Source organism: Miscanthus floridulus, chromosome 1 (assembly GCF_019320115.1).
Source record: "Miscanthus floridulus cultivar M001 chromosome 1, ASM1932011v1, whole genome shotgun sequence".
In the NCBI taxonomy this organism is placed as follows: domain Eukaryota; kingdom Viridiplantae; phylum Streptophyta; class Magnoliopsida; order Poales; family Poaceae; genus Miscanthus; species Miscanthus floridulus.
The window spans coordinates 18,551,683-18,576,393 of NC_089580.1; the positions used below are offsets into that span (position 1 = coordinate 18,551,683).

At 44.5% G+C, this 24,711-nt stretch overlaps 1 protein-coding gene across 1 annotated transcript; it reads left to right on the plus strand.

The window, feature by feature from the left end:
• The first annotated feature begins 1,043 nt into the window (after window positions 1-1,043).
• LOC136452857 (uncharacterized) lies at window positions 1,044-2,901 on the plus strand. Its single transcript, XM_066453447.1, has 7 exons — window positions 1,044-1,061; window positions 1,715-1,777; window positions 1,848-1,907; window positions 2,000-2,083; window positions 2,163-2,273; window positions 2,367-2,612; window positions 2,698-2,901. The coding sequence occupies exons 1-7, from the start codon at window positions 1,044-1,046 to the stop codon at window positions 2,716-2,718; spliced, it is 603 nt and encodes a 200-aa protein (XP_066309544.1). The 3' UTR covers window positions 2,719-2,901.
• The last annotated feature ends 21,810 nt before the right edge of the window (window positions 2,902-24,711 follow it).

Consider the following 24,711-nt stretch of genomic DNA (forward strand, 5'->3'; position numbering starts at 1 on the left):
TAGTGCATACAAGTTAATTTTATATCTTATTTAATGTAAAGAACCTTTTGGACTATTTTTGTTCGTATATACGTGTCATGCTCTAGACCATCCTATCTGAACCATAGCACTTTACTTGTTCTTAAGCTCCAAGTTCAAATAACATTACAAATATGCACTTTATTCAAATTGTTACTATTCGGTTATACTTGATTCTTATTTGTGAATTATCCTATGCTTTATTCTTATTTTCCTATTGGTGTTATATTTTATTTAGATTGTGCTACCATGGCGGTGGATAATTGGACCATAAATCTAGAATGCGACGGGAAAGCTGAAGGACATAAACATGTGCAAAGGGAAATGGATAGAGATGAGATATGCTTTTTCGACTTGATTGATCTGATCGAGGGTTCTGGGTACACATCAGTTGACTATCTATACTATAAGAGAAAAGATAGCTTGGTTGTAATACAACAAGATTCTGATGTGATGGAAATGCTCAACGAGTGTGAGAGCAAAAAGACGGTTAATCTGTTTGTGACAAGGCAGAGACTGGCCACTTTAGCGCCTACCAAGTCCAACAAAGAACCATCCAAATCTAAACCAAAAAAAATAAAGGTATTAGAATGAACATATAATTTACTTTTCTATGTATATTTGATTAATCAAGGACAACCATTCCAAGTCATGTTAGTTATCAATGATTTATTTTCATCCAAGATTAGCATATCCAACCCCACCGTGGTATGTGGCTTAATAAATATAATTTTGATAGTCTAATACAAATATCTAGTTGTTTAATAAAAAGATTACATATTGTTTATTATATTTACTATAAGCACGTGTTCATGTCCCCAACATTTGTTTAGCAGGAAGAGGAGGTACAAAGAAAAAGAAAGGATTAAATGTAATGCATACTAAAGCACTATATGCTAACGAGTTTGAGCAGCATGATGATGAGAATCAGAACACATCATGTACAAATGTAGTTAGATCAATCTCATTCATATGGACTGCATCTTAACCAATTACTATCACTATCATTCTGTTTTTAATAGGTGATGGCGATGAAGTACCTGGTAAACGAAAGGGGACCGTTTTAACACATGTTTGGGATCAACTTGGAGGAGATCGGATAGTAGTAAGATGTAATATGCTTGGACAACCCATTGGAAAAGAAGGTGGCCTTTTAGGACAATTTTTGGGCACCATAGCAAGAAATGGTGGTTATTGTCCTGTTGGTGCCAAAGATTGGAGAGAAGTTAAGAAAAACTATGCAAAAACCATAATTCAATTCATCCAGGTTAGCTAAATTTTACAAGACATAATGTTTTTATAAGATTAAGTATATATATGCTTGTTATCATGTCATGAAGTCAAATTCATTCATTAGTAACTTTCTTATTTTAGACAAAGTTCTTATATCCTCATTCATGTGAGAAATGGATATTGAAATCAATTGGAAGAGATTGGAGAAAATACAAGACAACATTAAAAAAAGTCACTATTTAATCTAAAGAAGAAAAAGTCTGTTTTGAACAAGCGTTGTACAGATGATATCGATGAAGATCAATGGAAGGCCCTAGTAAAATATTGGAAGTCCAGCGAAGGACAAGTAAGGCACCATTATTGACGCTATTTGGCTTTTTTTACTATCATTATCTATACAATGTACATTTTAATTTGTAACTTTGTATTGAAATGTGTTACTCAAACTTTATTTCTTTTCAAGGGAAATTGTGCTAGGAGTGATCATAACAATTCTCAGAATCAAGCGGTGCTTTCTAAAAGAAAGGTATTTGCTCTATTTTCCATGTTTTCACCTAATTTAGTCTTTTGGCTTTAATATTGTTTCAAATTTTTAGAGAGTTCACTGTGTTGCACAAAACCAGAATGATGGATTCCTTGAACACAGGGATGAATTGGTAAAGTCACTTTCTTGTGAATTTAATACTATTTTATTCACAAAGGATTTTTTTATATTAACTCATGCTACTGTCTTTTTTCTCTTTACTAGAATAAAGAAACATGTGAGTCTGAATATAGTGATGATGACAGTCTACTTTTATCCACCATAAGTAAAACAACAAAGAAACAAAAGGTATATATGAACCACACTTTGCAGTATTTATAGAGGAATTTTTGTCTTAATATTTCATACTTCATTTTATATGTGTAAGGGTCATCATGGAGGGCCTAGAGAGACTACGACCATTGCACACCAGGAGGTGGCTCATGACAAGGTTACATGCAACAAGCGTCAAGCACCTAAACAACTTCCTGTAATGAAGGTAGATGAACATAATACACTTATTCTAATTGCATGATCTTGATGTACAACTAAGGGTTGTTGGTCACTAAGAGATTATGTCAAATTAATGTAGGTTGGGTCCATGGTGCTACTAATGACTTCAAAATATCCTAATAAGGCTAATGTGGCCTATGCAACTCTCTTAAGCACTGATCTAGAAGCCATTGTTGGTGGAGTTAAGACAGGAAGTCAATTCTACAAAGTGCGTATCGATCATGCTATAGCAAAAGATGAGCCATTAGTGAGGCCTAGGCCTGGGTGCAACAATATTGGTGATGCTCAAGCCAAAGGAGTCTCAATTGCTTGGCCTTCGATGTTTGTATGTTCAAACTAGCTTTCTTAACTTACATCATTGTACATATGTGGCCTAATTTGTAATCTTACAACTTGCATTTTCTTTGCAGGTTCAAATGATTAATGGTTGAATTCCTACATCGATGTGTACAAAGAATAATGGAAGAAGTAATAGATTTTATGAATCCTAGCTAGTTCTTGATTTTTTCTTTCTAGTATGGACTATGTGTGTTTGCTCTCTAGAGCCATATCATTATGTACAAATACTATGATTTAATCTGAACAAGCACTATGTTTGAAATCATCCTACTATATGTGGATCTTGTTATGATTATTGAAATTTGTGGTTTATGTGATTTTGCAATGTATCATGTTTGTGTGATTCTATAATAATCCGTGTGCCACATATATAGGTGAAACAAATATTTGTTTCCTAATCTGAATATGTTACAATAGATATAAACAAGTGTTACAAACCATGTGTTCCTTTGTTCCATACTGTGCTCTACCATAATGTAGAAGTGTTGCTAGAACTAAAAAAGTGTTACAGCAGACAATCACTATAACACTAGGCAAATGTTCTCATAGATAAATAAATGTGTTACAAACTATGTATTACACCATAATGTGAAGTGTTACTAGAGAAAAAAAGTGTTACAGCAAAAATCATTATAACACTAGACAAATGTTCCTATAGATAAGTAGATGTGTTACAATAAACCAGTCTATAGTAACATGGCCAATTGGAACACACACAAAAATGTGTTACTAAGAGAGCTAGTAACACTTTTTTCAACCTACAGTAACACAAGTTGGTGTTACTGTATCTATGTGCTGTTGTAGTGCGGATCAAAATCCAGCAGTGATGGGGTGTTATGAACCGGCAGTGAAGTGCTATTCTGACGTAGTGTTTCATTTGGCCACATAGTAGATTGTTCTTGTGTAACACCCTAAATTTTGCATGATTTAAAAAAAAGGAGAAAATCAAATATAGGTAAAATCAAATATAGGTCTACATACATGTCTATGCATTCATGCTGCTGCATATTATTTTTGAATTGTGTGGTTTGAAATCAAACTTTAAATTGATTTGAATTTGTATTTCAAAATTAGTTTGGAAAATTAGAAAAGAAAAAGAGAAAGGGATTTTCTTCCTCCCTTGCTTTCAGCCTATTGGCCTAGCTCCCGCCGGCCTAGCTTTGCCCGTGCGTCCTGCTCTCTCCCGCAGCGGCCCAATAGGCGGCCTAGCAGCGCGCCCGCGTCGTTCCCTTCTTCCACGCTTTATGACGCTTACGGCCTGGCCCTACATGTCAGTCGCATCGTCTTCCACCTCGCGATCGTTTCCATGATGGACACGACCGCTGCTAGGAGTTCGCGCTGCCCCCATCTCCCTCTTTGCCTTGCACCCCAAGCCGCTCCCGGCCATAAATACCGGATGCCCATATCTTGCCGCTCCTCTCCCAAACTTCGAAGCGGCCTCACCTTGTCCTGAGCTCGCAGCGCCGCTGCTAGCCCTAGCCGTCGTCGCCAAGTTCAACCCATCGAAGCCAAGCATCGTTTCCATCCGCTCCGCGCCTTGGTAAGTTACCTAGCCGAGCTCTCCGTCATCTCCTCTCTCTCCTAGTGTCCTTATTTCACTATTTCATGGTCCGTACACCGTATTTCATCAGCGTCGTCCGCCTCCGGCCATGGCGCCGCCATGGAGCTCACCGCCGTCCTCGCCGGCCATTTCCCCTCCCCTCTAATTTAATGTATGCCTTCCGATTCTGATCCAATGCTCCAGATATTAAGATACCCCTTCGCTTGTCGTTTTGCATAAAGTCCCATATAATTAATTGGATCTTAACCCGCCGTCCCTGCATTTATTCTAAAGAGCCCCTGTCTTTTCTTTAAATTATATACGAAGTCCCTGGCTCGGTTTAAAATTTGATTTTATTTATTTAAATTTGAAAATTAAGTTTCATCTATTTACAAAACTGCCACTACCTTCTATAGGCCATAAAATCTTTATTTTAACTCCGATTTGATCCGTTCAAGTTGCGTTAGGTTCATAATTCCATAATCTACTTGTTCATACTACTGTTAGGTATGTTTTCAACATTTAAAATTCAAGGTTAGATTTAATCTATTATTTTACTAAGGGAAATCTTGTTTAATTCATAACTTCTTTATTTTAGCTCTGAGTTTTGTGATCTTCACGTCTATGTGTTCGTAGCGAGACATAGATTTGTTTTACAAACTTTTCATCTAGATTATATGCTGATTGGTGTAATGTTCTAATCTATAGCTTTTGTTTGCTATGCATGATTGCTTCTGGATGCTTGTATGTTGCTGTGATTATCGAGTATAGACGGTGAGAAATTCGTGGATGATCAAGAGTACTACTTTGATGAGCAGGATCAGCAGGAGCACTTTGTTCAATGCATGTATAGCATGGGATCATCCTTGTTTCCTATCAACTTTAATACATTTAATTCATGTTGCATGTGTCACCTTGATAGGGATTCCCTAGAATTGAACTTATACCTTGTCTCCTTTGGGATATGCAGAGGGTAGCTTTGCTAGTGTTCAATAAAACCATGATCTCGTAACTTGACTAATGGTATATGTAATAAACATTAAAATATGATTTTTAGCAACTTAGAAATAGGGGGCTGGAGTGTTTAACTACTTTCTAAATGCTTCAGATTCCTCTCCCTAAGGACTTATCTGTAAGTGATCATCCAGGACTTATAGTACAACTGTGAAGGCTATATGGCTCTGGCTTTAGCTCAGTATAAGGACCTTTTCTACCTTGATAGAGGTTACCTTTATTGGCGTAAGAATGACTTGCCGAATCGGATATAGGATAGCATCTACTCTTATGTGTATAGCCATGATGGAATTGTGCCATTTGATAGGGGGTTCCTATATCTGTTTGCCGAGTGAATCTAATAGCCCTAACTTGTTAGACGAACCTAGGCTTCATAGTGAACCCTGTTTGCTCACCTTGAAAGTGTTTTGGGAGCAATTAACCCAGGCATATGGGTATCACGACTCACAGTGAAAGTGTACAACCTCTGTAGAGTGTAAAACTGGTATATCAGCCGTGCTCACGGTCACGAGCAGCCTTGGACCCTTATGAAATAGATGGTCACTAAGAATTATTCATTTATACTATTCATTATTCATGTTTATATTGATCATGTGTTTACTTTGGGATTGAAACAACTTGTTGCTACTCTTGTGATAAAATTGTGACAACTAAAAGCTGAATGCTGTTAAACCTATGTCAAGCCTTTTGAGCCTCATGAACCCCATGTTACACTTGTTGAGTACGAACACATACTTACACTTGTTTATTTTCATTATTTGGATAAAAATCCTAGATGGGTAACAGATGGCTATGGTAATGATGACTTTCCTGTGGATTACTAGACTTATGGTCATCCAGTCGACGTCCCTGTGATATGGAGCTTCCACGAGAGATTTTACTTTATACTTCCTGCTACACTTATGTGAAGACTATGTCTTATTATTCGTGATGTAATAAACACTTATGATGATACTATTTATAATTTGTCGGCTTATGTGTGTGATTGATCTCTGAGCACATATAAGATTATGCATCACATTTTATCCTTAAAATCGGATGTGACATCTCGACAATGATCCGTACTGTGTGGCCTTCTCAAGGTTAACTGCCGATGATGAGATGCGAAAGAAAAACACACATATTCTGAAAAGGACGTTGTGTGCGGCGGACAAAGGCTACTGTCGTCTTCACGCGGTCGAAATCACGAGCGCATTCAGCACAAATTCCATGGCAGACTGGACTAAACGAGGCCATCACCATTCACTGATCCATAGGATTCACTCCGGGCAAAATTCAGCGCACCTATGCAGGACAGTGGACTAGGAATTAGGCATGCAGGATGAGACGCTTTTCCTAGCCCTCTCTCTGAGCACATGCATGCCAGCTCCACGCTACTCACTCGCGAGAGCCGGCTTTAGGCGATACCAAGAACCCCGACGCCACTAGCTGTCTTTCTCGCGTCTTACATTCGCAGCTGCAAGCGTCCATTTCACATGTAGTACAGGCATGCTCGCATGTAAGTGGAAGGAGCGAGGGGCCACTGCCCACTGCTTTTCTTATACAGGGCGGCAGTGGAATTTGGCGATGATGCGAGGTGTTGGCCTAGTGTGTCTGCTTCCCCCGGCCTGTGCTTAACGTGAGCCATGCGATGTTGTGAGGGCGCAATAGTTTTATGTCCCGCTGAAAGGGTGAAGCCAGAGAAAGGTGAAAGGGGGAATGTTTGCTGCGAGCGGATGGAGATAAGATCGCATCTCGAGGGGAATTAGAATGAAGCCCCCGACCCCGAGTGTGTGCCCATCAAACATCCTGATCCGCCGCCTGCAAGGATGAATGATGCATTGTGACATCAGTCGATCATGTGGTTAATGGATGCTAACCCTTTTTCAGTCTATCTTGGAAGAGGGGCAGCATTTTCTATTCGTCGCAGACAACAGGTTCGTTTTCTGAACATTATTCGGCTGGACTGAATGGCTGATTTATTTCTTAGTTTCATCAGGTGAGTATTTTATTTTCAAGGGAAGGCCTGGAGAGTAGCCGACGCTATCCATTGTTAGGTTACACATAGGTGAACTTTTTTCCATATTCTAGTCGGTATTGATTAGTTTTTCAGTCGACTTGGGATTATAAGATGCAATGAGTATACTAATGGTAAAACCTAAAGTGACTTTAGCCAATGAGAGGGAAAGTATTAGGTTCTTTTCCACGTCGTGATGCACCACGCTCTCAATTTCCATAAATTATATATATCTAGCTTTAATTTGTTTTGGTTAATTTGATCTATACCCTTATAATTGGCACATCCTGACATCCACATGTACTATTCAACTATTTGGAACTATGCCGCAACATTCCTTTGTATACTTAAAATATGCCACTATATACTGCTTGAATATCGTTTGAATCACGTGTAGACCACCATATTCTCAAATGGATCAAAATGTCCATTCTACTCCCCCCCCCCCCCCCGCTCTCTCCACTTAATAACGTGTGGGGTACACATGTCATCTCCTTCTTCTTCTACTACGGTCCTCCTGCTCCTCCTTCCTCAGCTTAACACCCTCACATGTTATCACTGCCCTGTTTCTAGATAAATGATTTTTAGAGGCATCTTTTTCCCCAGCAACAGGTTGTAAAAAATGCTTCTATAAATGGTTTAAGACACCGACCACCTCTATAAATTGATTTTTAGAGACGGATGATGTCTTCGACTGCCCCCTAAAAATGTCCTTCATTTTCATAGACGATTGGTAATATGACAGCCTCTAGAAATAGGCGCCACACAAAAAATTTGAAACATAGTCGGATAAAAATAAACTTTATATCAAAGTTGTAGAGTTCGACGAGGATCTAAAAACTTTTAGTCAAAATTTATTTATTTAAAATATATTAGGAGCCCAAGGTACATTTTAAGTTATCAAATCCTCTCACATTCATTTTTTTGAATTTTTCAAACGTTCTCCTGGTGGTAAACCGCCTTGTACAAAAGTTGTAGCGGTCGATAACATCTAAAACTTTGTAGTTACAACCTTTTAGTTTGAAATCACTTAAGAGTCCAAATATTTAACACAATATTTGTAGAAGTTGATACAAAAGGATAACCTCCATCACTAGGACACAAGTGAATTTGTGGTGTGGTGGTAGGGGGCTCACGTGAGGGAAGAGATGGCTTTGAATCCTAAGAACCGCACGCAGCTAAAAATCACGTGAATCGTGACGTGCAGCCACGATGCATTCACTGTCCTGGGATTAAAAAATATGAATTTTTATGGCCAGTTTCTAATTTCTAGACGAAAAACTATCTTATTGACTACCTCTGGAAATCGATTCTAGAGACAGTTGGAAACATGTCCTATCTCTATAAATTGATTTCTAGGGCGGTTGTGTACCCGATCCTAGAAATTAATAGAGGCTCTTGAATAGATGTTGTAAAACCCACCTCTAAAAGTCATTTTTCACTGCCTCTACAAATGTTTTGTGTAGTAGTGTTCACGACCATCCTTTCGATGACGAAGGGAGTCGGAGACAGTGGATCTTTGCTAGTTGCTGCCAATGCCACCATGGATGACCTCAACTTCGCATCTGATGCTACCCTTCCCTCAGCTAGAGCCATGGCCAAGTCACATGCGCCCCCCCCACACTGCGCCATGGTTGAACCATTGCTCCCCTTTTGCTACCATCGCCTCAGCCACACGGGCTCTCCTATTCGTACCGCCGGTAACGCCTACCTCGAGCTCCCCTTTTGCCACCACCATTTGTCAGGCAAGGATGGCAGCAGAGACACAAAGAGAGAGATGTATGGCGACAAAGGGAGAGAACTGCGTGGGAAGGGAGAGAGATGGTGAGTAGGCCTTATATATGGCAGTGCCACATGAGGCCCATGTGTCAGCAAGTGGAAGAAAAAAGGAGTAGCAGGGCCATTTTTGTCCATACAAAATTACAGTAGCACAAGAGTGAGTCAAAGTCAAAGTGCATTCCAAATGTATGATGTGGCATGGATCCAATTTTATGTGATGGCTTGGTTCCATTTATTTAATGCTTTGTTTGAATCCAAGGAGATAGTAGTTAGCCGCTAATAATTAGTTCCTGAGCGTGGCTAGTGTCCGGATGCACGCGCCGCTGCACCTGCCGCTGCAGCTTGCTGCACCCGCCTACCCACGCATCACCTGCTGCGCCCGCCTCATCAGCCTGCTGCACCTGCCTGCCCATGCCTCACCTGCTGCGCCTGCCCACGCCTACTGTGCCTGCTAGCCCACGCCTCCTGCTGCTGCGTGCCCACTTGCTGCATGCTGCCACACGCCCCACGATGCACGTGGGGACCGCCCACGCCTAGCGGGGAAGGCCTCCGCCTGCCCTCTGCTTCCCACGCCTGACACCAAGGCAAGGTAGCAGAAGACGAGGAGGGAGATGCAACATCTAATCTAGTTTTGAAACATCAGGGATGCAACAATTGCAACATACGCCTAAAGACAATGAAACATTTGAAACATGTGTCTAAAACACTTGCAAAAATGCATGAAAAACACTTGAAACCATTGCAAAATATACGCAACATCCAGATAAAACACTTGTAATATGAAAACATATGCAACATCTAGATAAACACACTTGCAACATACGTCGGGAAAAATAAAGCATTGAGAACAGAAACTTGCAACATACGTGTACAAGCATTGCAACATATGCAATATCCCGATCAACTTTTGCAATATCTATCGAAAACACTTGCAACATACCTTTGAAACACTTGACATGTACGCTAGCAACATATGTTTTCACCCTTCTTCCGTGCGAGCAGAGCAGAGCGGGAACGTCCGGTTCTAGCCACCGGCGGCAGAGGACGGTAGCGCGGCCTGACAACGGCCAGCTACGCCTGTGCCTAGCCTGGGCTCGGCCAGTGACAGCCCCCTCTCCTGGTACCTGGCCTAGGCACGACGGAGGAAGGGGCACGACATGATGCGCGTGGGGACGGAGGCCCCGCTATAGTCGTTGAGCACGTGCATGAGCTTGGAGGCGGAGGGCGAAGCGTCGGCGACCGGGTCCAGCAGTAGCTGCAGTCGGTGGGGCGGTTGGCAGCGTACCTTGGCGGAGGATTCCTCCTCTGTGCGGGGGGAGGCGCCGAGGGGTACGAGGCCGGGTGCTGCGGGGGATGGTGGCGGCGCGCCGAAATGGACTGCGGCTCGAGATAGAGGCGCGCGGTGGAGTGGGGCGGGTGGACGGCTGCACGGCGCGGTGAAGCCGAGACGACGTGAGACGGAGTCGAGAATTTTGTTTTTTTATGAGAGAGGCGGGCGAAGCAGAGTGGGATGCCATGTCTGACCGGATGGACACCCGCGTCTAAGCGTTTCCGTTAGTTCCTTGGATCCAAATAGGTGTAGCTAATAAAGTCGTTTTGGACATGGCTTGGGTAAAACATTGGGAATATAAATCATGTATAACTTTTAAGTTGTTGAGTTTGAAAATATGAAACCATATAAATAGATTTGTCTTGAAAAATACTTTCATAAAATATACATATATCATTTTTGATAAATATTTTTATAAAAAATAAGAAGTCAAAGTAATACTTTGGAGATCGTGTCGCTGTCCAAAACGACTTTATTTTTGAGTATGGAGGGAGTAGTTGCTAATAGATCTAAAGAGACCCTAAATAATAATAGTACGTAGGTCTTAGAAATCAAATAATTAATGTATCCAGTGGGCTAGCCTTTCAATGCGTTACTAAAATTTGTTAATACGTGCATACTAGTTGGATCGACTTGCTTGGTCCCCCTTGAAGTATCCTACGTCATTCACCGTATAATACATTTATACTACTTTCCAATATGGGTAGGTCAACATGACAACATCATCACGAACCCAGCATATTGTTTATCTTTGTTTTTTACACTGCATTAGGGAAGAAATTCTCTTGCTAAGTGAGCCGATAAGAGGCGTTACCTTAATTCCTACGCAATTGTGCCCATTGGCCACGCACGCATCCCTTCCGGTCACTTGTTTATGCAGTTGACTTTTGAAAAAGGAACCTCTCTCCATGACTTTCGTAATTTTTCTTCAAGTGTGCTGCCCCTGCTGCATGCTGCTACTTTTTTATTGGCACAATGTTTATGTTGTAGGCTCGTCCTATAAAAAAGAAAGGGGTGACAGAGTGGAGCCCCTTGGTCGGAGGGAGGGGGGTGGGGGGTGGGGGGGGGGGGGGGGGGGGGGGGGGTGTGGGGGGGATTTATCCATACACATACTACTACTCCGTCTAATTGTGTCTACAGGCATAGGTAAAAGAACCAAACACCTCCACTGAATGACAGAGAAATATATAATCATATATAGTGCCATGCACTCATGCATGGAGAACTAAGTTTGACCTCATGATCATGAGAGGGTTCGTCCTTTTGGGCTAAATATTGAGCACTAACACAAGGAATTTAGCCTACTATACGTTTGTTCAGCTCATGATTGCTACTTGTCTTTGGACCATCAGCTCCATTAGTGTCATAAGTGGTCGGCAATTGTATATAGAGCAGCCCAAATGACTGAATTCGCTTTCGCTAGATTATCATATCTCGGCATTGGAAAGTTCCGTACCAATGGCGGTTCCATTTTAAAATCACTTATGAATTAAAACCTCTGCATTTTGAATTTCTAACTGCAGGTTTACTACCAGCAGAAAAAAATGTATCCCTAGTGCCTAGTGGTGCGCGCGGTGGTCTGGCAAAATGCATGCCATTGCGACAGGTGCAGCAGTACGTCCGTGTCCTCGTCGACCACGAACAAAATCTTCTCGGCTGGATGACCATCAGTTCGTGCTGCAATAGCCACCTATGCAAAATCTCCCCGCGCGTACCATCTGTTGGTACCTCCTATTCCTTTATATACCTTTTTCATTCATGCCGTCGTTTATCCCTGTGCCGATCGATTGAACCTTGGAGGAGAACTGGAGAAGAGGAATAATGCACGATCATGCTTCGTCAGGAACCATGCATTTCTCCCCTTTTTTCAGATGAAATGAAAGCCTTGTAGACGAAGACGCAGATGTGATGTGAAGGCAGAGATCACGAGAGAACCCCTTTGCCTTCCTATTTTGATATGGCAAAGGAGCCCTAGGCTGCTGGTTCAGCATTCAGACACGGCGCATTCCCAAGACGAGAAGAGTGCCGCGCGCTACCGGAAACAGGAGCTTCGCTGTGTATCCAAGGCACATGGCGAAGCTCAAAAAAAACACTCGGCAAAGGTTTTGTCAAATGTTACATTCGGCAAAGGCTTTGTCGAAACAGCACACGGTGTACACTGTGACGGCAAAAGTTTCTTTGACGAGTGTTTTTTTATCGTTGCCGACTGCAAAAACTGACGTTCAACAAAAAAAATTAACATGACGGTGAAAAGACAGTCACGGCGCGTTTGCCGAGTGTCTAACGACACGGGCACTCGGCAAAGATGTCATGTTTGCCGAGTGTCCACGCGCAAAAACACTCGGCAAACATCCAGAGAGGAACTGTAGAAGTTCATCGCCGGTATAAGTGTATTTCTAAAGTTTTTCTAAATTTATTTTTCTAAAGGAAAATGGCCATATAAGGTGTGACCATGACTTCACGGTGAGGTCATCAAGCTAGCAAGGCAGAGTTCCCTCTTCTGCTCACTCCGGCCACTCGCTCGCGCGGCGTTGCGCGCGTGCGTGCTGTTAGGGGTTGCAGGCGTTGTCGCGGAAGCCAGCGAGGTCGACAAGCCATGTAGAGCTGCGCCACCCCGTCCCGAGCCGCCGGCCGGCCACGCGCCGCATCCCGGAGCACCTTCAGCCTGCTGGACTTCCACGATGTGGGGGTATTAACCCCTATACCCTTACGGCTAGGCCAGGGCCGGCCCAGACCAGAGGGCCTAGCCCATTAGAGGACGACGCGTGGCCCAGCCAATCTGTTCAGAGTCCCACGTAAGGAATCAAGGCAGATTTGGAGATCAAGTAAGATCCTGGTCGGTTAGAATAGGAATCCTTATCCGACCACCTATGGCAATTGTAACTGGTTAGGATTAGTTTCCAGATCTGTAAACTCTACCCCCGGATTATATAAGGCGGGCAGGGGACCCCTCTAAAAAACATCCTTCATTGACATACAACAATACAATCAGACGCAGGACGTAGGTATTACGCCTTTACGGCGGCTGAACCTGGATAAAATCTTATGTTTGTCTTGCGTCACCATCTTGTTTGTAGCTTGCGCATCTGTTTGTCAATAATCTACTACCTTGGGCATACCCCTAGGTAGACTGCTGACCATATTTCATCGACAGTGGCGCGCCAGGTAGGGGGTATGCGTACTGCTCTCCAGGCGAACAAGATGGTCATCATCCCTGGTTCCATGGCTACGCCGAACGGCCTCACGTTCACCATCGGCCAGATCACCTGGACCACTGGCTCCGACAACTTCATCGCTATGACCCCGGAGGAGGTGCGGGTTCAATCTGCGCCGACCACTGCTTCACCTGCATCGGCTACGGCTCCGACCATGGTGGATTTAGCTCCGACCACGCCAGCATCGTCTTCAGCCACGCTAACAACCCGTCGTCCGCTTCCTCGCTACAAAAGGAGGCAGATCGACAACACCAACTTGCTCGACTCCATCGATCGGGTCGGCACCAAACTTGCCGAAACCCTGGCTCTAGTAAGTTCGATTCAAAGTCAACCTAATGAGCAGGTAACTACGACCCACAATAGATCTACCCGACCAGCTCGGGCCAGTCATCCTGCATGAATCGGTACAGATCTCGTGGTCACATCTACTCCTGAAGGGCGCTCCGTTCGTTGCCAGCCAGCCCCTGCGACGGGTCTCTGGCTCTCCGAGTACGAAGCCTCGATGGAGAATCACCAGGTCCAGCCCTACGGCCTACGCAACTTCGTCAACATGGTCCGAATTGAGGATTATCAAGAAGGATCGGTCCACACAGTTCAAGAGGGTGGCTCAAACTCCTCGTCCGGCATCGCATCTAATGCCTCCGTTCACACCGAGCTCCAGCATCATGACGATGAAGGCGTTGAATACGATCTGGATATCCTAGACCATGCCCCGGGATTCCCGCGATTCCCATCCTTCCCACCAAGGCGAGGAGACTTGATCAATGTCGTCAGTAATGACGAACCACCGGCAGTCGGCGAAACAGAACAAGAAAGGCTAGCACGCGAAGCACGCAATATTGACCGGTTTAATCGCCGACAAATTGAAGCCAAGGCAGAAGAGGAGGCCCGACGCATAAGGGTCCAGCCACACGACCTTAACAATGCCTTTGATAGGGCGGGGGACAAGCAGGTCTTCAGGACTCCAAGCGCCAACGTAGCTGTTGCTATGGCGACAATGCAACGACAACCCAACACCTCGAAAACAAAGGAAGTTCATGACGATATACAAGCTGTGGCAGAACCTTCTGAGAAATCGGGCCCACATGCATGTATCGTTGTCTCAACAGACCTTTGATAGCGTACACGAGTTCCCAACAACTTAACAGGTCTGTCGGGTGTCCTCGGGAAACCCGAATCATCCACGATTCTTTTTTGAACAGGATCCCAATCACAGACATTGCATATTACAACAGTTTACTCAAATATATGCATCAGAGTAAAAAATAGTAGAAGTCTTAAGATAACATAGTTTACAAACCAGTTGTTTTCAAACTTACAATACCATAAGTGTCATACAACCATAGTAGCGGGATAATATTACATTAACATTATTTATCATACAAACTAGTGCCTTGTCCAAAGGCCATTCATCATTCCTCATCGTCATTGACTTCAAACACAGACATGCAGCAGCGACCAAAACAAGCCTGCGCATGCGACTCACCTGCAACAAGGGTTAACAAACCCTATGTACAAAAGTACTCAACAAGACTAACCCGACGTAAAGGGTGTGTAAGACTTTAGAGATGCAGGTGTTGGGGCAAGGTAAGGATGTAGCAAGATTCAAAGTTCTTTGCCAAAAGCTTACTATTCTTCATTCTATTTTCAAGTTTTACCCCTAAGTCCTTTTAGTTCATTATCTCAAACTAAATGTACATTTCCCATATTCCAATCCTTCTCATTTCATTCTTTTTCTCATGTTTTAGTAATTCACCAGTCCTGCATTGCTTCTGTAATGAATCAAGTCTCCATATCCGTAGAGCACTGGCAATTCGAATTGATTCAAGTCCCAGCTAGGGATTCCTTATCACACGACATATGTAGAACTTAATCTTGCATATATCAACCTTGCTACCGGATCCTCCTATACTAAGCCGTCTCCACGCCACCCGAGAGCCCAGCACACCTCAAATCCGGCCACATTCCAGCCATGAGGGTACACGCTACTCCCGCCATCTCTCCACTCCCAGTGCATGGACATTCGTCTTAGTATCGGATTAGCCGAAGTAGGCTTACCGGAGTATGTGACCAGTACTATAAAGTGTCTCGTTCAGAAGATCCACAATGAGTGGCCTTTAAGCGACATAGTCGGCAACATTACCCAACATTCAAGGTAAGTGACCCGACTAGTCTCTAGTTCATTCTATTTTCTTTCTTTCTTTGGCCAGTATGCCATCTTTGATTGTATCGAAACTTTTACTTTGAAAGCCTACCATAAAGCATACTAAGCATTCTACACCTTTGTAAAAGAAAACATCTTCAAGGATGGTAAACAATTAACAAGGTAGGCAATGCAACAAGTAGGTAACATTTGAAAAAAATCAACTTAATGCAATAGGTAACATAGGTGATAAACTTTTCAAAGTAAACAAGGTAATGGTTTAATGCATAAACCGGGGCTTGCCTTCGTTGACGATCTCGGGTTCCGGATCAGTACCACAAATATCAAATCCTGAGGCAACCGGGGATCCTTCCACAACTTGCTCAACTAGGATCGGTTCACTCTCGGATTCTACACGAAATGATAACATATGCTTTAACATGATGATAATGTAAACATGATGCTTTCATGGTGCATAAAATATAACAACACCTCAAATACAACTTTCCTTCACGGTACAGTTGCAAGCCAACAAAACTAACTTGCAATCCTACCATCAAGGACCACACAAGTGACTTGACCAAATTGATCTTGAAACCCTATTGATCACAAAACATGACCAAAACAAGATCAAACACTAATCTAACACTTAGGGTTTGCTTTTATTTATTTTTGAATTAATTTGGAAATAAGCCCAAAAATGAACTTGTTCCAAATGACCTCAAAATTTTATGAAAGCTTCCTCATGACAAATTAGTATACCAAAACAAATTTCATAATTTTTGGAATTATACAGTGGGCTACAAAAATCATGGAAATTGCATTTATCAATTAATGGACTAAATTTTTGAACATTAAAAATTTATTCAAATTTCAAGTTTCAAATTTTTAAACCATACTAGAACATGTATAGAAGCTACGCACAATTTTTCAGAATTTTTGGAGCTGTAATTAATTTCCTATAAATTTTCAAAGTTGCTGCACTATTCACAATTCAGAAAATATCAAAACCTTATTGTTCTCTCTCTCTCTCACTGACAGCCGGGCCCGCTCGTCAGTGACACAACACAGAGCATACGGCGACGCTGTCTGCTCTGGCCAGCAAAATGCGCCGGCGGTGAGGTTCCGACGAGACGGACTGCACCAGCACGACCTATGCCACCCCGCGAATCTATCCCAACCCTCAGAACGGCAGCAGGCGCACCGAAGGGAGCTCCACGCCGGCCATGGCGGCGCGGGCATGACGGCGCACGGGTAACCATGGCTACGATGCAGTAGAGGCTAAAGCAAAGCGAGCATCATGCTCAGGAGCTCACCACGATCACGCCAGTGTGCTTGGTGAAGACGGAGACAGGCTAGAACAACGTGGCCACGGTGAGGTCGATGGTGGCGGAGCTCCGGCTGGTCACGGGGAAGAACGTGTTGCGCCGGGCGATTCCGGCCAACCCATGCGACGCGAGCAAGCCGAAGAGGAGCGCAAGGTTGAGGCGATCATGCTGGTGTACCTGGGCACGATGGACGTGGTTCGACAGCGGCTACGGCGAGCGGCGGAGCTGATCGGTGGCGGAGCAGAGCAGAGGGGAAAAATGGAGGACGACGACGACGGTGCTCCTATTTATAGCCGGGAAGAACGCGCCCGCATCGACAACTCACGCACGAGCTCGCCACGGAGCTTGCTGCGTGTCACCGCGATAGAAAGCGGCAGAAAAAGATCGGCGGCGGCAGCTACGTAGCGCCGGCAGCAAGCAGGGAGGTGGCGCTCGGCTGGGTTTTGAGTTTTGAAGTATTTATAGAATTGCCACTGTGTTTATTTTGGAAATTACTCACAAATTTTCTAAAGAAGTTGAAAATCTCCAAAAATGAAAGTTGCTCAACTTTTCAAACTCTACAACTTTGCTTCAAGGAATATTTTCAAATTTTGTCTCTATTTTGAAATTTGAATTTGCGGTACATTTGAGCATTTGAATCATTTCAAAATTACTCCAAATTTTATATGTAAACTTGAAAAACTTTGAATACCAAAGTTGATCCTTATAAAATAAGCTTCAACTTTGCTTTTTGTCACAACCCCAAATTCCGAATGGATTTTGAATTAGACAGAAGGGGCAAAAAGGACCTTTATGATTTGAATTTGAATTCAAATTTGATTTGGTTACCTTTTTACTTTAACTTTGATTTTTGACCAGTAACATGGCCGATTAGGGTTATTTGAGTCAAATGACACATGGCCTCACATGATCACATGAAATTTGACCCTTGTGGTGATGATCTTTGTTTAGAGTTTGAATCACATCACACATAAAATAACAACTTATGAAATAAAGCTTATTTAGTGAATGCATTCGAAATTTTTCTACTTTGTGAATGCTTTGCAATGCATATGATGACATGTCAAGTTTTAGTGCTAGGTCAAAACACCAGAGGTGTTACAACCCTTCCCCCTTAAAGAAATCTTGTCCCGAGATTTAAAACCTAAGGCTAAGCAATGGAAAAAGAAATGTGTCAAGCTAACACATCATAACTTTATTCAAAAGGCTAGTGAGGGGGTTTTCCATTCTGTTGACAAATGAGACAAGTTACAATATAGACAAGGTATTGCAACTAGATAGAAGCGAAGAAGTCAGGAAAGTTTTCTTCTAAGTAATCCTCGGACTCCCAAGTAGCTTCATCTTCAGTGTGTTGATTCCATTGTACTCTGTAGAACTTGATTGTACATCTTTGTCGATGAAATATGGTCGGCAGTCTACCTAGGGGTATGCCCAAGGTAGTAGATTGTTGGCAGATAGATGCGCAAGCCACAAACAAGATGGTGACGCAAGACAGACATGAGGTTTTATCCAGGTTCGGCCACCAAGAAGGCGTAATACCTACATCCTGCGTCTGATTGTATTGCTGTATGTCAATGAGAGATGTTTTTTAGAGGGGTTCCCTACCCACCTTATATAGTCCGGGGGCAGGGTTATAGATCTGGAAACTAATCCTAGCTAGTTACAATTGCCATAGGTGGCCGGATAAGGACTCCTATTCTAACCGACCAGGATCTTGCTTGATCTCCAAATCTGCCTTGACTCCTTACACGGGACTCCGAACAGGTTAGCCGGGCCGTGCGTCATCTTCTAGTGGACCGGACCCCCTGATCCAGGCTAGCCCAAGCCTAGCCATAAGGGTATAGGGGTTAATACCCCCACAGCTAGTCCCCGAGCACCATGTATTATGTTGCGACACGTCATTGGATCTCCTTCGACTAATGCGATCTGTCTTCATGTCATCTTCAACTGATTGAAACATTGACCAATCAAATGCGCCAGCATTCTGATCAGAACTGAGAGCAGTAGACCATGATTATAACCGAAGATTCTGGTTGTCCGAAGAATGCATGGTGCTCTTAAAGAAAAAAGAAAAAGATTTCTTTCCTTATCAAGTGTGCCCACTTGTATTTCTGATAAGAAATGTAAGTGACCCATGGACAATAGTAATCTTGGCAATTAGTTAAAGCGTAGGGGTCAATAAAATAAACACATTCACCACAAGGTGAAGGGTACCCACTTAGTCCCCGAGCCTGGTAGTAGGTGACATAGGCACGTGGTGCCAGGGTCTAAAAAGAATTCCTAGTTAAGTTGAGAACCCAATCATCGTACAGGCGATACGAGATGCACTAGCAGGTGCATTGTACCAATGTAGTCCCCGAGCTTGCTAGAAGGCGAGGTATGAGCCTTGTAGCAAGGTCCAAATAAATGCCTCTCGACTGTATGCGAGTACACGTCACATGTAGCCGAGGAGAGTAATTGCCGAGCAATCTTCAGAACAGTCCCCGAGCATGGTAGTGGTCTGGGCAGTCCCCGAGCACGGTAGTGGTCTGGGCAGTCCCCGAGCACAATAGTGGTCTGGGCAATCCTTGAGCACCTTAGTGGTCTAGGCAGTCCCTGAGCACGGTAGTGGTCCGGGCAGTCCCCGAGCACGGTAGTGGTCCGGGTAGTCCCCGAGCACGGTAGTGGTTTGGACCATCCCTGAGCATGAGAGATGCAGCAAAGAAACGAATGCCGCTTGTACTATTTGTTTGGTGTATTTATTTATCTTCTTTCTCTATCAAGTCCAATCTGACACGTCTGGTCAAAAAAAGCAGACGGGTATAGCACGTCATACTGCCTTCTTGTCCTTTCAAGCAAATAGTCACTTGGCACCTGTAAGGAGGTGCATCAGTGCGGGCCCTCTGACACTAGCAATGAAGAGGCGCGTACACTGGTAACAAAGGGCGCATATATTGGCGTAGATCTCGAGGTTGTGGGAACAACCATCTACGGCGCGTGCGCACGTCTCCCAAGAATCTCAGGTAGACGAAATGGCGAAACTCTTGGTTATTTATTATATAGAACTGGTAAGTTACTTTTTACCGATCCCCATTACCATTCGCCGCCATAGCCTTCTTCTTCCCCTTGCCAAACCCTATACCTCCGAGATCATCACCAATCACCCCTCCACCGTATCTGCCTCCTTAGCAAGGGCGAATTCATGGCGAAGAGTGATGCCCAAAAGAAAGCCGGAGTCATGGTGAAGGAGTGGTGGAAGTCAAGAAGCAATGAGCAGACCATTGAAGACCTCATCATCATGGGAGTACTCCACAACAAGGCACTCATAGGAAGGCGTGCGCCGGAAAGAGAAGGCTACCCCAATCCACAACCAAGTGAGATTGTGGTTTTCGAGGATTTCTTCAAGCGGGGTTTTGGGGTTCCAGTGTACCCTTTCCTATAGGGGCTCTGTTTGTATTACGAGATTGGGATTTGCAATCTGCATCCCAACACGATTCTTCTTGTCTCTACCTTTATTCACCTTTGCGAAGTATATGGTGGCTTCCAGCCCCATTTCGACTTCTTTTGCCATCTTTTCTGTCTACAGAAGAAAGGAAGTGGTGGCTCGAAGATAGCCGAAGGTGTGTACCTCAATCTATGTGATGGGATGAAGGCCTAGTACTTGCACTGCCCTTGGAACACATCGCTGGACGACTAGTACAAGAAGTGGTTCTACATCCATGAAGAGCCGAACACGATCACACTGTGCGATGTGGGGTTCATTCTAGAGAAGAAGAATAGCTGGTCGGAGAAGCCCGAGCACTTGGAACAGATCTCAGAACTTCTTGGGATGATCCCGTGGAAGAAATTGGATGGTTCGAGCATGGTCGAGAACTTCATTAGCCGAAGGATCTAGCCTTGCCAGAGGAGGGTACATCCCGGCTATGAGTACCAAGGTAGCGCAGACCCAACTAGGACCAGGCAAGAGGTGCTTGACAAGATAGAAGTCAAAGCTAGGATTGGAGAGCTATTCAACTTAGCTAATCCAAATTTTGTCAGGTTGAGCGACATCGAGCACGCTTTCAAGCTGGCCCGACCTCCCCCAAAGGTAAATTATGCTGCCTTGTACCCATAGTGTTATGTTGTAATAGAAACTTAGTGTGTTATCGCCTTTGTGTTTCCCAGATTAATGGTCGTGACAGAGCAGCAGTGTTCGTGTCTCCACCTCCTGGTGTGGATTGGCCACAAGTTGTCGGCCCAACCACCTAGACCAGCGCCAGGATCAAAGACGTCGACTGGGCCATACTCAGAGTTGGGGAGGAGGCAACGGCTAGGGCTGCTGGTAAGTGGCCAGCGACCAGCAAGCGTCGTCAGGCCATCTTTACATTGACAGATGATGAAACAGAGGATGCAGACATCTTCCAACTCGTCCCTCGAAAGAGGAGACAACTAGAGTCGATGGAGCAGGGTGGCTCCTCCATGCTAGTGGGACTCGCATCACCGACCACTGCAACGCAGAGGACAAGCGGCAAAGGGGTCGAGCACCAAGCCCCGGCGCCGGTACTGGTTGTGGAAAGAGACCTAGTGGCACCCACAGAGCACGTGGAGCAAGCATGGATGAAGAGACGCGCCTTCGCCACATCATTCCGTGCTTCCAAGCTGTAAGTATTTGTAACCTTGATGTAAGCTTACAATTTATATTGAATACTGTTGTCTTCTGAACTTATCTCTGATACATTAGGTCGGCATCCACCGAAAATCCCAACCAACTAGCCAGGTGCGGCATGGCTCTGCCAGCAATCCCAGAGAAAACTACCCAGCAGCCGGCTATGGAGGAACCTATAGTAGAAAGTCCATCAGAGCCTCAGCTGACGAGCGGCCAAACAATAGTCCTCGAGTAGGTGGTTGAGGGGAGAGCCGAGCCAAGTACAGGTGCTCCGAGCACTAACCCTGCTGAGGGGGATACTTCGGCGCTAAGGGTATCAGACCAAACCAAGGAGTAGCAGCCAGAGGTGGCACAGAGCAAGTTTGCCGATGCTATGGCCCGTGGGAAAGCCATAGTGATCGCAGAGGCTACAAACTCTAGACCAACGCTGCTACCCGAACAAGAGGCCGAAGAGGATGAAGTAGAAGAGGTCCTGGGCCATCCCCAGGATAAGCGACAACATGTATATGTGTCGCGTTGGCGGAACAACCAATGGGTTATGCATGAGGAAATCCCAGAGGTCGAAGAGACCATGAAAGTTGAATGAGCGGCAAAACGTCTGGTGATGGAAGTCCAGGTATGTTTTGCTTGACCACTTGATCCTGCTATCCAGTCAAACTGTCTGACTTAGTTTTTTTACATGCAGGACTTGATGAAGACCGCAAGGTACCGAAAGAAGTGCTTCGACCAGATTGAGGGGATCACAGCAAGCAATAGAGAACTGGCGGCCAAGGTGGAACGCTTGCGCCACCAACTTGAAGCCGCCGACCAGGAGAGGACAGAGCAAGAGGCACATAACCAGAACCTAGTCGTCCAGCTCAGTAACAAAGAGCAGGAAAAAACAAGTAAGTTGTCACTTTATCACAACAAGTGCATGACACGTGTTGTTGCATTGTTGGTAGTAACAGCTATAGTGCAGGCTTAGAAGCCAAAGTAGTCCGTCTCCAAGAGGAGAATAGCCATGTGGCCATAGAGTGTGGTCGCCTGAAGGAGGACAACAAGAAACTGGTGCATGACCAGTCGCAACTCCGGGACCGCACAACTAAGATGAAGGAGGAACTGAAAAGTAAGTGTTCCAGACTACCTTGCTCACTCTATTGCCTACCTTATCTTATCGTGGCGTGACATTTTAATGTCTTGTGCAGTTTGTAGTTTTAAAAGTCAATGCCAAGAAGCATCTGGAAAACATGATGAAAGATTGTGACGGCTGGAAGGCGCGATGCCTAGAGATCACCGAGGATTGGGACACATGGAAGAACCGGTGCCAGGAAGTGGCAACTGGCATTTTGGCCGTCCTCGACCTTATCAACCCAGCACTTATAGAGGAAGTGCCAAGGACGCCACAGCTTAGACTGGTCGAGATATGCCAAAAGGCATGGGGATGGTTCCAAGAGTTCATGAAGGAGGCGGGTGAGTACACAGGCGCACATGTGCTAAGCAAGGTGCGTGCCCACTACCCCCTGATCGATCTCAAGCGCCTGGAGGCTAGGTACCCGAAGGAGGTAGATCCAGACAAGGCTGAGGAGCTTTGGATGACCTAGCTAGACATGTCTTCAAAGATAATTGGTGACATTAACCTGTGTGGAGGTGGGACAACACCTGTATAGGGTACGCCATCAACAAGTCAGCTGTAAACGCCATCAATTGTGAGCCAACCAGTGAAGCCTGCGGTCTTGACCAGCCAGGCATTAACGGGGCCATCCTCTTCAGCTCCACTAGTATAAGTCCCCAAGACTCGAGCAGGATGTCGAAAGCGGTGAGCAGCAGGTGTCGCGTGCCCCGACCAGCCAACAAGATAGGCTAGAGCTATAGAAGAAGGACGTAGTTGTGTTATTGTAAACTTGGACCTCTTTAGGCAAGCTTGTAATAACGTAACTGTATATCATCATAAGCTTGTTTGTTTTGTATAAAACAAATTTAAGCTTGAAACTCGTGTTGGTGTAACTAAGTGAGAACATATTAGCATTCTGTTTAGTTGTACTAGTTTACTCGACACGTCATTCTGAAAAGTTTGTATGGCCCTGATTTGCCATGTGGTCGGAGTGTGAGGTGCGTGACCTGTGCACACATAGATGCGGACAAGTCAAACCAGGGGAAACCTGCCGATCACCCGTAGCGTAGAGAGCGGATCCCATGCATGCATTGGGAGGAATCGGAGACAGGGCCTGCTCTAAAAACCTAGGAAGGAATGGTGGTCGGCTTTGACTGGCTAAGTTAGAATAACCGTAAAATTCGAAGTGACACATCATAGTGGTTGGAGAAATCATAATAGCTTTATTGAGTTAAATCAAAAGTACAAGAGGAGTGCATATCTCAGTAGTTAAGCATAGAAACGCCTAAGCTTGTCGATGTGCCATGAATTGGGTATGTCCGTACCATCTAGGTGAGCTAACCTATAAGACATTGGTCGTGTGACTTCCTTGATCATGAAGGGCCCTTCCCATGGAGTTGCGAGTTTATGAACACCAGCCTGATTCCTCTTCCACTTTAGGACCAAGGCCCCGACTATGAAGAACCACTCTTTAACATTCTTGTTGTAGTACCTACGCAAAACAGCAAGGTATTTGGCTGTACGCATGCAAGAATCGAGCCGCTTCTCTTCTGCACTATTTACTTCTAGCTCCTGCACTTCGTTGACCTTGCCTTCATCAAAGTTCTTGACCCGTGCTGATCTGAAAATTATATCTGCTAGGAGGACTACCTCAGCGCCATAAACCATAAAGTACGGTGAGACGCCGGTGTTACGACTGGGCTGGGTTCTGAGGCCCTAGACCATGGCTGGTAACTCTTTGAGCCATCTTTTGGGAGCTTTGTCATTTTCTCTATACATCCTCTTCTTCAATGCATCCAAAATCATACCGTTTGCCTGCTCGACCTATCCATTAGCTCTAGGGTGCGCCACCGAGACGTATTTTACTACTATGCTCCTTTCATCGTAGAAGTCCCAAAAAGTGTTTCCGGTGAACTAAGTACCCAGATCAGTGATGATGCTGTTGGGTATGCCGAAGCGATGGATGACCTGATTGAGGAATGTGACAGCTTTTTCTGAGGATGCCTGTACCAGAGGCTTGTACTCT

Excerpts from the sequence above, each read along its gene's own strand:
- LOC136452857 (XM_066453447.1), top strand. Across the intron at positions 1,908-1,999 it reads TTGAACACAGGGATGAATTG|AATAAAGAAACATGTGAGTC; the intron begins GTAAAGTCACTT and ends TCTCTTTACTAG. Across the intron at positions 2,274-2,366 it reads AACAACTTCCTGTAATGAAG|GTTGGGTCCATGGTGCTACT; the intron begins GTAGATGAACAT and ends AAATTAATGTAG.